The following is an 11,745-nucleotide window of genomic DNA, read 5'->3' as shown; positions in this document are numbered from 1 at the left end:
TATCATTCAGTTTTACGTAATTGTAAAATAATTTGCAAAAACTCATAAAGATATGTCTCCGTTATTAAGGGTTCATATTGGTGAGCTCCACCATATTTATAGAAGCGTTTTGTATTTAATTAAAAACCGGTTGTGTTTGTAACAATGAAAAAGCTAGCGACATACTATAACTATGTCACTTGATGTTTTACTAATCGACGGCAAAACTTTTATGCTCAAAGGACACTAATAATTCATCGGTTATCATCTATACCAATCACGATTTTTTTTTCATCAATGACAACATAATAGGACTTTTTTATCAACTTAAAAATATTTTTTTTTACAGATAATCCTAATAGGAGCCCCGTGCATCGCACGGGCTTTTCAACTAGTAATACTATTATACTAACAAAAAAAAAATTTGTATAACTTCAAATATGTGTTTTAGCATTATATAACTTCCAAAGAAGTCGATAAATCCCATCTACTCTCAAATTTTCATCTTTCTCTCTTGACTTTTTATGATTTTATTTTCCTGCTAGATGAACTATTTGTTGTGAAATTGGTGTAGATAATAATTATTTTCTGATAATCTGTTTGTGTGTTATGCTAAATAATATCTTCATACGGTTTTTTGCCCATACTAATAGTACAATTTTGTTGAAAATTTCAGGTACATTATTAAGTCGAGTGTTTAACGAGTTTATTTAATCCACGTGCGGAACAAACCTTCAAAATAATTATGTTGGAAAAGGTAACCCACATTGTCTAACGATTGCTTTCTCTGTAACTATCAAATGCTTATCATAAGGTTTTCTTTTCATTCTTTTTTTTTATTGTTGCCTTTACTTAATGTATTATTTACTCTTAAATCGGCTTGCTAGAAACTCTATTTTTGATTATTTTTATTAGTGTATTTGATGAATAGGTTTATTGCATGGCAATGGAAGCTAGGTACGTAGTAACAAAATAGAGTATAAAAACTCTCGGGAGCCGCGAGGTATGTATTAATTAATTAAGTTTATATCATTAAATGAATGAATTGGATTGCATGCACAATCATGATGATATTACTATTACTCATGTTGTTATGTACGCTAATTAACACTTGACATATGGTTTAGATATTACTTCCTCCATTCAACTTTTATCACTCTATTTCTCCAATATATATGAGGAGTATTATATTAAAGTGGGGTGATAAAAGTCAAATGAAGATAGTATTTACATATTGATGTCTTTTGTTGAGCTAAGAGATGTTTTCAAATTGACAACTTATTTTACTGCATTTGTAGGTATTATGGCGTTGGAGATTTTTATTTTCGACTTTATTATAAGATAATCGAAACCAAGATTTTGATAATATTCCAATCCGATGTTGTAATATTAACAGCCTATATGTATTATATGCGTAGAACGAGTGCACTAATAATAGCATGGAAGAAGATTTTTTAGAACCCTATCTTCATGAGGTAATTTTACTATATAGTTTTATGCGTTTGATTGTTTGTACCTAATTAATATTATCTTAGTTTTATGCATTTGATTGTTTGTACCTAGTTAATATCTTTTTTCATGTTTATAGGTTGATCTTACTTGATCCCCAAGACCCTAACAAAAGAATCTCAAAATAATTTGCAAGATTTAAAGTTAGTTTATGGGCTTGAATTAGATAGTTGATTCAGCAATATTATGCGTAACCAAATTGAATTTGGTGGATCAAAGAATTTTTAAAAGAGAGACAAAACAATTTGACTGTGATACTCAAAAATAAAATAAGTAAATAATTGTCCGGGACGTATGTAACACCCCGACCCAAATCTAAGGTCGGGAGCGGTCACTCACGCTAACTCGTCAGGCTGTGTACATGGCCCACAGATCAACACATGTCCTTTCCAGCGCACTTTGTCCTCACTCATGCGCATCCCGGGAACCTTCCAAGGAGGCCAGTCATCCAAAGACTACTCCCAGCCAAGCACGCTTTAACTGTGGAGTTCTTTTGCATGGATAATCAGAAAAGAAAGTGCACTTTGTTGATATGAGTAGTACTTTCAATCCCTTTAAGTACTAGTCAGATTAAGCTTATCAATAAACCTCTTCAAGGGGATACCCCACCCGAATAACGTTTCGATTCAATGAAGTATTACAACTTAGAGAGTATTTGTTATTAATAATGTATACATACCTAATTGAGTTTATTAGTAATATCTTATTATTTGTTATCCCATTTCAAAGCTTTTTTGAATTTATTATACTCACTTCTAGATTCAATTTCATACGTATAGTTAACCTATTATCTTGCACCCTTTTTGACATATAGTTTTTCTTTCACAAAATCCCATTATAGACAGCACATATCCGTCTATAACTAAAGACGGGCCAAATACAATACCACATTCCTAATAGGACAAGCAACAAGTGGGGTGGTGGAGGCCAAAAATGTCACCACTTTCAAGCTATTTGACCCGTCTTTAACTATAGACGGATATATCCGCCTATAGCAAGACTAGCTGTTTTTCTTTTGTCTAACATATGTTTTTGGTATTGACCGTCCATTCTAATTCCGAATTTTTTCCTCCTTGCAGCACGACGTCCACCACATAAGTAATAATCACCATCACCATGAAAATTACACAACCAACCAAAATGACAAAAAACAATAAATAAACTGGGAAGAGAATATGATAAGAGTATGTTTCTAGTAGGTAAAAAACAGGAAAAAAAAATTCTTTTATAGAGTTTAGTTAAGGTAGGCAAATCCAACTCAAACACTCTTATTAATGAAAAAGATTTTAAACATGTTAAAAGTTGAGTCTTACTTCTATATTTAAGAGGGACGATCAGACGAGTACAACTATGATAAATAGCGGGCAAGATTCGATAACAAATAATATCAGAATTATGGAAATAAGAGTAAAATAAGTATCTCTAAAAGCTCAAAAGCGGGATAGTTACCAACGTGTTTATCAAAATTTGGAAATAGATGATTTGGTTTTGAGCCAAACCACTAATCATCTTAGACCTTGTTTGGTTACCCCCTTAATTCATGGGAATTTAGAATTCCCATGAATTGAGTTTTTTGTAACTTGTTTGGTTACCCCCCATATTGCAAAATGGGGGAGTTTCCAACTCCAAGGGAGAATTCAACTCCTACATGATGTAGAAGTTTGATTACCAACCCCTCCCTAGATAATTGGAAACTCCCACATCTTATTTCCTTGAAAATTACCCATTTACCCCTAAAAAAAGAGAGTTTCAAAGCTTTGCATAAACGTAGGATCACTTCCCTATTTCTCTCATATGAAGTTATATCGTTTGCACACAGCTCATCAACACCATTCACAAGCAAATAAGCAATAAGGTATGATCTCATCATATTATTTATTCCATCTACAATTTTTTTTTTGTCTATTCTCATCCATTATTGGTCATCTCGATTGTATCTGTTTCGTTTTTATTGTTAATTTGTATTTTTTTTATTGAATGTTTGATTCGGATACTATATGTATTAATTGAAAAAAAAACTATTGTTTTTGTGATATTAACCTTTTCAAATTAGGATATGACATCAAATGTTAGATATTAATAAATTGGTATATGGTAGGATAAGGTGATGAACCAGGGTTTTAGGGTGAGGTTTTTGAAGTAGACATAATTCATTTGTCAAATATGTAAAAAAAAACGTATAGTTAATAATGATGGGTTCGGTGATCACTAATTTTGAATTGAAGGAGTAAACAACGTTGATGCAGGGGAGTGGACCTTCTAGAGTGGACAAGTATGTCATCGATGATGACACAAGCTCTCTAGAAAGGGGACAAGTATGTCATCGATGATGACACAAGCTCTCTCAATTGACCACATTAACCAAACGAGCACTAAGAATCATACTTTTAACACAAATTCTTATTTGCGACGGTCGATATCCGTCACAAGCTTGTGACGGGTCAAGTAAAAACCATATGAAAGGATAAAGACAAATTATTTGTGAATCCCTATGCATTCTACTTTTTGTCTTATATACCTATATGGGTGATACTTGACCCGTCACAAGCTTGTGACGGATATATCCTATCCGTCACAAGTAAGACCTATTGTACTTTTAATCAGAGACTTCACATGTTCTAAAATCAACTCAGGTTTCAACAAAACTCGATTAACTCTAGCTTCGTTCTTCTGCTGCCATATCACATATCATCCAGCAATGATTGATGCATTGACAGCCTAGCTATTTTCTTAATTTAGTGCATTTCTTTCTGTTGATTGCATTTAGAATGTCCTTGGGACTCACTTGAGCACAATTCTTCTGCTATTTTCACAGTCTTGAAATAAATTCTCATGACTCTCGACCCGTATAGTTGTTATTATAGTTAATAGCGTGATATTCATAGCTTGTTGGGTATTGTTGTTAACTTTCAATTATTTATTAATCTTAGGTGGGTGTTTTTCTACGATGGCTCGACTGTCTTTGAGTAAACGAAAGAAGATAGTTGTTACATGTATTGTGATATATAAACAAATGCTTTTGATGGTTATGGAGACTATTGTTGAATTATTATGTCTTCTAGCAAATTTAAATAGTAAGATTCCGAAATATATGACATATGTGTTTGACAACTCCATTGATGAAAGAATTCAAGCAAGACTTTTAAATCTTAGGTCAATTATACAAGGGAATGATGTAGCATGTTTCGATAACCTTAGGATGGATAGATCATGCTTTGGTAAGTTATGTGAGTTGCTTAGGGATGTCGGTAGGCTTGAAGGGAATAGAAACACGAGTTTAGAGGAAATGGTTGCATTATTTCTTTTTACACTTTCTCATGACACGAAAAATAGAAGAACTCAGTTATATTTTAGAAGAAGTGGAGAGACTGTATCCAGACATTTCAATTCAGTTCTTCGTGCCGTGCTTAGATGTCATCATTTTTTATTCAAGAAACCTGAACCGATCACTGAAAATTGTCAAGATGAAAGATGGATCTGTTTTAAGGTAAGAAAATAAATCATGATTTTATGGTGACTTTATGAGTTCCAATTTTATTTCTCTTTTTTTTTTTAAAAAAAAGTTTACTAATGACTTATGTGCGTCTATATTTTGTAGAATTACTTGGGTGCTTTAGATGGAACACATATTAAGCTTCGTGTTGGAGGGGAGGATAAAGTTAGGTTTATAACTAGGAGAGGAGAACTTACTATTAATGTTCTCGCGGCTTGCACACGGGATATGCAATTTGTTTATTTGTTACCCGGTTGGGAGGGTTCGGCACATGATAATAGAATCCTCCGTGATGCACTATCTAGGGATAATCCTTTGAGAGTACCGCAAGGTAAAAACAATAACCGATTTGAGTTTGCTATTGTAAAATATTAACCAATTTAAGATATTAAGATATTATTGTCTCTATTTTAGGGTATTATTATCTATGCGATGCAGCGATGCTGGATATATGAATTGTGAGGGATTTTTAACACCATTTAGAGGAGTAAGATATCATTTGAGTATTTGGAAGAAGGGTGCTCAACCAACATGCAAAGAAGAGTATTTTAACATGAAGCACTCTCAAGCAAGAAATGTCATAGAAAGATGTTTTGGATTGTTGAAAATGAGATGGGGTATTCTAAGAAATACCACTTGGTATTCTAGAAAAACAATGTCTAGGATAATTTTTGGGTGTGCCTTATTGCATAATTTTATTCGAACAAACATGACGGTAGATCCTTTGGAATCTCTCGTACAAGATGGTAGTGAGGAGGAAGATGATGAATGCATTGATACCATGGAAACAAGTGCTGCTTGGACTACATTTAGAAATGAGCTAGCTACTCAAATGTATAATGCTTGGTTGGAAACAACAAATTCGTAAATTTGACATATGGTTTTTGAATGTACTTTGTATTTGACTATTTGTTACCATTGAGAGATGTTAGAATGCTCTATTTAGTTTTTTTTTTTTATAAACTTGTTTATGCATTTATTTTTGTTTTGTATATCTATGTTTTATTGTTTTATAATGATTATTGAATTCATTTATAAATCTTTTTTAGAGTCATATTTTTGTCATTGTGATGACTACTCACTCAAGGTGGTCAAGTGCTGAGGATCAAGCACTTGTAAGTGCTATGCAAGATCTTCTCGACCTTGGTGGATGGAAAGCAGATAACGGTCAGTTCAAAAATGGTGCGTACTCCAAGATTGCAACTCTTTTGGAGGAAAAATTGCCTGGATGTGGAAAGAGAGACAAACCTCATATTGAATCAAGAGTTAAGACTTTAAGAAAACAATTTGATGCGATTACGGATATGTTAAGTCCACAGGCCAGTGGTTTCAGTTGGAATGATGAACAAAAGTTTGTTACATGTGAACAATCAGTTTGGGAAGCTTGGCTAAAGATAATTTTGAGCTACACGTATTTATTTTAATGTACTCCCAACATTTCGGTTATTTGTTAGTCTTCTGAAGTCGGAAATATCCTTCTTAATATTATATAAAAGGGTCAAATATCATCTCACATGGATTAATACATCCGACTTATTAAGACGATTACATCCATCTTAAAACATCAAGTTTCAAGTTGTTTCTTACTAGTACTAGGAATGTAAGTATGCATAGTAGTGGGAAAGTATGCATAGTAGTGATAGTATTGTACTCATTTGTTTAGTCCGTTAGGGATGACTTCAAGTGACCTTGATGTTGCATTCTTGATGGACAAAGCCTATTCAAGATTGCTGCCCGATAAATAAAGTGCGTGTTTGTCTGTTAAAAGCTTGCAATGTGCCGTTCTCCTGAGTGTGCCAGTGCTGTATAAACTTTGTATGACTGATACTCTGCATGTTTAAAGATCTCTTTTTTTTTTTTCACATTAGCGTACTTAGATTATTTATCTCGTTAATAACATTCATATAATATTGTGTATTGCCTACGGTTATAGGATCACTTGTTGAGCCATTAGCCCGATTTGTTGTTTCTAGCTAGTGTAGCAACTCTATTAAATAAGCTGTTTCTATTAATTGAAAAGGTTCTAAATATGATGTTATTTGTTTACCAACTAGGTTTAGCTAAAGATGATTTTCACTTATGTATTTTTAATGTATTGTTACTGAATTTTAACTATATGTTTAACATATTATATAATTATTATGTTCTATCGACAGAGTCACAAAAATGCTGCAGGATTAAGAAATAGGCCTTTCCCCTTATATGACGAGTTAGCAAAAATTTGGGGTAAAGATAGTGTTAACGGCAACGAGGGCGGCAGCGTGCAAGATGCACTAGAGGAGATGGAGAACGAAGCTAGAGGTGAACAAGAAGAAATTGAAGAAGAAAAAATTCATATCTCTAACACATCAGGGATGTCAAGTACTGAAGTTGAGGCGTCGCCATCAAGTGCACCTATTAATAAGAAGACAAAAAAGGCTAGAACTGAAACAATTGAAGCCTTCAGAGAATTTTCTGGCCATCTTAATAAAATGACTAATGTGATGGAAACCGCGGGCGAGCACATAAGAAGGCTTGCCAATTGTTTTAAACATGAGTCCGAGACTGCTGACAGAAGAATGCAAGTTATTTTGGAAGTAATGAAGATCGAAGGGTTAACACGTGCTGAAGTTATTTTGGCTTCAAAAAAAATTGCTACAGATCCCCTTGACGTTGATTTTTTTTTCAGCCTTCCGGATGATTATAGAAGTGCATATGTGCATGGCTTGTTGATTCCGGAGCGGTCTAATTAGTTCTAGCTTGTTTGGAAGCACTTCTAGCGGGCAAATTTGTTAAATTATAATAATTGTCATTTGAATTATGTTCAAGTTCGGAATTGGACAAAAGTTGTAGCTTATGATCGCATATGCGGTGTAGCTAGATAATTTGTTTTTTTTTCGACAATGAAACTTTAGATGAATTGGAATTAATGTTGATTTTGGTGTGAAATTGTCGTTACTTTGATTTAATTCTTAAGTAGAGTTAAAATGTTATATTATAGGTTGAACAAATAAGGTGTAGTAATATCATGGAGGGGTATATTGGTAAAAAAAATTAAATTCAGGTGAATTGACATGGTTCAACCAAACACTATATGGGAGTTTAATTCCTAGGAAACACAAACTCCCACAAGGCAACTAAACATGTTTTTTACATTTCATGGGAATTACATATGGGAGTTGAATTCCAGTGAATTGCATATTAACACAGGAGTTCAGTTCTCGCATCAACCAAACGAGCACTTAGTATAAAGTATAAACTATAAAGCATGATTTTAGTAAAAAAAATCTCACCAAACAATCAATTTTTTCATGATATTATGTTGTCGCCTTAAACAAAATTTAAATAAGACGATATTATTTCTAGGCCGCATCACACGGGCATTAAATCTAGTATATAGAGATGGGATCTTGTGAGTTGGTTTCTTATGGTGAGTTTGTGCTTTACTCTTATTGTAGTGTTATTCTTTATATTCTTATGTTTTTCTCTAATTTTCTCATTATGTAACCTTTTTTTTCTTTTTCTTTTTGTACCACTTGTTTTTCTGGTGTTACTCTGATTTTTTTTTTTTACTTTTTTTACTCATTTTTTTACCTCGTGTTATTATGTTGTTATTGTGTTTTTATTTTACTTTGATTTTTTTTACGACTTTGATTTGTTTTTCTCTTTTTTTTTTTATCACGTATTATTGTGATGTTATTGTTATTCTGGTTTTATTGTGATGTTATTCCGGTGTCACTTAGATTTTTTTACTACTTTGATTTTTTTACCCTTTTTTTACCACATGTTATTGTGCTGTTATTCTGGTGTTATTGTGATGTTATTCCGGTGTTACTTTGATTTTTTGTAATACTTTGATTTTTTTACTCTTTTTTTTTACCACGTGTTATTGTGCTGTTATTCTGGTGTTATTGTTATTCTGGTGTTATTGTGATGTTATTCCGGTGTTGATACGTGCAATTTATATAGACTTTTTAGCCTCTTATTGCACGCATTTCTATGCCATTTACGTTGCTTTGTATTTCAAAATGCCCGAATTGGCTACTTTGGTTTGTTTTGTCTTAATTGCAGAAATGGGCCTGAAAGTAGTGGAACCGCACCTTATTCGTCCCACTTAGCATGCATTTTAAGGAGACAGAGATTTAAAGCAGAAGACGTACCTCGGGAAGCGTGAAGGAAGGTCTTAGGAAGCTACCAAGACGAAGTTAAGGCTGTTCTCAGTGGAAAGTCCTCGATCGAGAGCTTGGACGGTCGATCGAGTGGTTTGGCAGAAGAAAGAGTTCGATCGAGTGGTTCCTCAGCTCGATCGAAGATGGTTAATTTGGGAGTGTTCGATCGAGAGCCTTAGTTGCTCGATCGAACGGTTTGGCTGGAAAAATACTCGATCGAGGGGAATAAAAATCCCCGATTGAGTGATTTGCTATATTACACGGGTTAACTAATCCGTGTTAGGTTTATTTTGTTAATAAAAACGATTCCCTATATAAGGAAGTTGTCATTAGGTCATAAACATCTCTCTACACACTCTTAATTACTCTTAATCTCTGGAACTTTACTCTTAAACACTGCTACTTGTTCTTTACGCCGGATTTGCTTTATTGTAATCTTTTTCTTCTTTTAATCTTAATCCGATACTTTGTTTCTCTTAATCCTTGTTCTATTATTCTTTTGTTACCGATTTGTTTAGTTTATGCTTAATCTTATTCTCTCTATTATGTCTTTTCTTGGTATGCTTATGTTTATTGTTATTGTTATTAATTTCAAAAGCATGAGTAGCTAATCTCCCTATGTTAGGATTATGGGAGCCATGGTAGTAAAGTGACGATGTTGTGAATAGACTAGTTGATTTATTTGTGAGAACCTGTCACCATAGCAATATAACTGTAACATGTTTAGTTGAATGCACGCTTCTAAATAACTTTAATCTGGTTAATTTCGTTCCTGAATCGGAAGATTGGAATGAACAAACCTGCTATGAACAGTAGACTACCCTAATGAGGACGGAAGTTAAGTTAGTGGAAATCTATGGTGGATAGCGGACCGGAAGGACCTTTCCCTTGCCCTTCTCACAGTAGATTATCTAGACTATTTATGACTAAGTCGATGAACTGCCATGGTGAACCAAAATCTTGACATACCTCTTTTATCTGATAACATATCTCGAATTTTCTTGCTTTATCGCGCTTGTCTCTATTTCTCTTGCCTTTAATCTTTAGTAGTTTGGAAAACAAAATTAAACATCCAATTGTGACTATATAGACGGACTTACAGATAGATATCTTGCCTCCCTCTGGAGATCGACCCTACTTATCGCTAGCTTCTGTTAGTTATATTTAGATATTTATTTTTGGTACATAACGACCATATCAGGTGTCACTTTGATTTTTTTAATACTTTGATTTTTTTACTCTTTTTTTTACCACGTGTTATTGTGCTGTTATTCTGGTGTTATTATGATGTTATTCCGGTGTTAGTTTGATTTTTTTTAATACTTTGATTTTTTTACTATTTTTTTACCACGTGTTATTGTGCTGTTATTCTTGTGTTATTATTATTCTGGTGTTATTGTGATGTTATTCCGGTGTCACTTTGATTTTTTTTAATACTTTGATTTTTTTACTCTTTTTTACCACGTGTTATTGTGCTGTTATTTTGATGGTATTTTTATTTTGATGTTATTGTGCTGTTATTACGATGTTATTGTAATGCTTGCATCCTAATGTAAACATTGTAGCCGTCACCTTTGTAGTTTTAGTAATTTAGTTATAACTTTTATAAGATCCCCATAACTTTAACATATGTTGGGACGGCCGAATCAGATGCATTGTCATTACTCATTATACTTTCTCACGCATTATTGTTTGTAAATCAACAACTAGCAAATACGAAATAACAACTACTTGGAAACACATGATTAGGCTTTACACAAATTCTCATTATAGACGGACACTATTCGTCTATACGTATAGACGGATACCATTTTCCCTCACAAAATATCCATTTGCCATAAAGTGGGAAGCACATGGAGGGTGCCCCACCTACCCATTTTATTAGAGGTTTTTACCCGTCTGTTCGCCCCACCCGTCTATACCAAGACCAATTGTAGGCTTTAAGAGCATGAGCAACAGAGAAGATGGTATGATCCTCTTATTTGTTCATTCACCCTCTTATTCTTTGACATATTACTTTCTCTATGACCCACCTCCATTTTCACTATGTTTATCCTCCTCTTTATATTTTTGTCCACAATAGAGAGGACCCTCTTATCCATCCTCTACCTATTTATGTACATTTTAACTTTTTCCAAAAGAAAAAAAAATAAAGGAAAATAATCTACATGGAAAAATATTATTAGATAGTTGGCACAAGAGCAAATGCTCTACTTCCTCTAAAAGTAGAGGAAGTAGAGAACATCCTCTTGCTAAGAGGATGTTCTATACATCTCCACAATAAAGAGGATCTCCTCTTATAGAAGTGAGTGTTAGAGTATACACATTGAAGAGTATGTCCTCTTCCTCTTATTTCCTCTCTTTCCTTCTATTTTTTGACACCTCATTTCCCATTATCTTCATCCTCTACTTAACATTTTCTCTATTTTTTTTCCACATAAAAAAAGATCCTTTTATTTATCATCTCTCAAATTTTTTATGACCAAAAAATAAAAAAGAAACATATTACATGACACATGGTAGATGAGGGATGATAGTGACAAGGGCGCAAAGTAGGTTGTCTTTCCTCTAAAAATAGAGGAAGTATTCCTCTTCCTCTTCAAAGAGGATGTTAAG

At 33.5% G+C, this 11,745-nt stretch overlaps 2 protein-coding genes across 2 annotated transcripts; both read left to right on the top strand.

Annotated features, from left to right (window-relative positions):
• The first annotated feature begins 4,579 nt into the window (after nt 1–4,579).
• On the top strand, nt 4,580–5,436 carry LOC141630675 (uncharacterized). The gene is made up of 3 exons (XM_074443447.1): nt 4,580–4,975; nt 5,087–5,312; nt 5,396–5,436. Exons 1-3 carry the CDS (start codon nt 4,580–4,582, stop codon nt 5,434–5,436), a joined length of 663 nt encoding a protein of 220 aa, XP_074299548.1.
• A 254-nt stretch (nt 5,437–5,690) lies between these two features.
• Nucleotides 5,691–7,863, top strand: LOC141630674 (uncharacterized). The gene is made up of 3 exons (XM_074443446.1): nt 5,691–5,827; nt 6,069–6,392; nt 7,140–7,863. Exons 1-3 carry the CDS (start codon nt 5,691–5,693, stop codon nt 7,711–7,713), a joined length of 1,035 nt encoding a protein of 344 aa, XP_074299547.1. The 3' UTR covers nt 7,714–7,863.
• The last annotated feature ends 3,882 nt before the right edge of the window (nt 7,864–11,745 follow it).

Source organism: Silene latifolia, chromosome Y (assembly GCF_048544455.1).
Source record: "Silene latifolia isolate original U9 population chromosome Y, ASM4854445v1, whole genome shotgun sequence".
NCBI lineage: Eukaryota > Viridiplantae > Streptophyta > Magnoliopsida > Caryophyllales > Caryophyllaceae > Silene > Silene latifolia.
Note: the sequence above shows the minus strand (reverse complement) of the source record. Positions and strands in the feature narration are given on the sequence as shown.

Bases quoted from the DNA above. Each gene is read 5' to 3' on its own strand.
- LOC141630675 (XM_074443447.1), top strand. From the start codon at position 4,580: ATGACATATGTGTTTGACAACTCCATTGATGAAAGAATTCAAGCAAGA. The intron at 4,976-5,086 runs GTAAGAAAATAA...TATATTTTGTAG, and splicing joins AAAGATGGATCTGTTTTAAG to AATTACTTGGGTGCTTTAGA. The intron at 5,313-5,395 runs GTAAAAACAATA...TCTCTATTTTAG, and splicing joins TCCTTTGAGAGTACCGCAAG to GGTATTATTATCTATGCGAT.
- LOC141630674 (XM_074443446.1), top strand. From the start codon at position 5,691: ATGACGGTAGATCCTTTGGAATCTCTCGTACAAGATGGTAGTGAGGAG. The intron at 5,828-6,068 runs GTTGGAAACAAC...TACTCACTCAAG, and splicing joins ACTCAAATGTATAATGCTTG to GTGGTCAAGTGCTGAGGATC. The intron at 6,393-7,139 runs GTATTTATTTTA...CTATCGACAGAG, and splicing joins AAGATAATTTTGAGCTACAC to TCACAAAAATGCTGCAGGAT.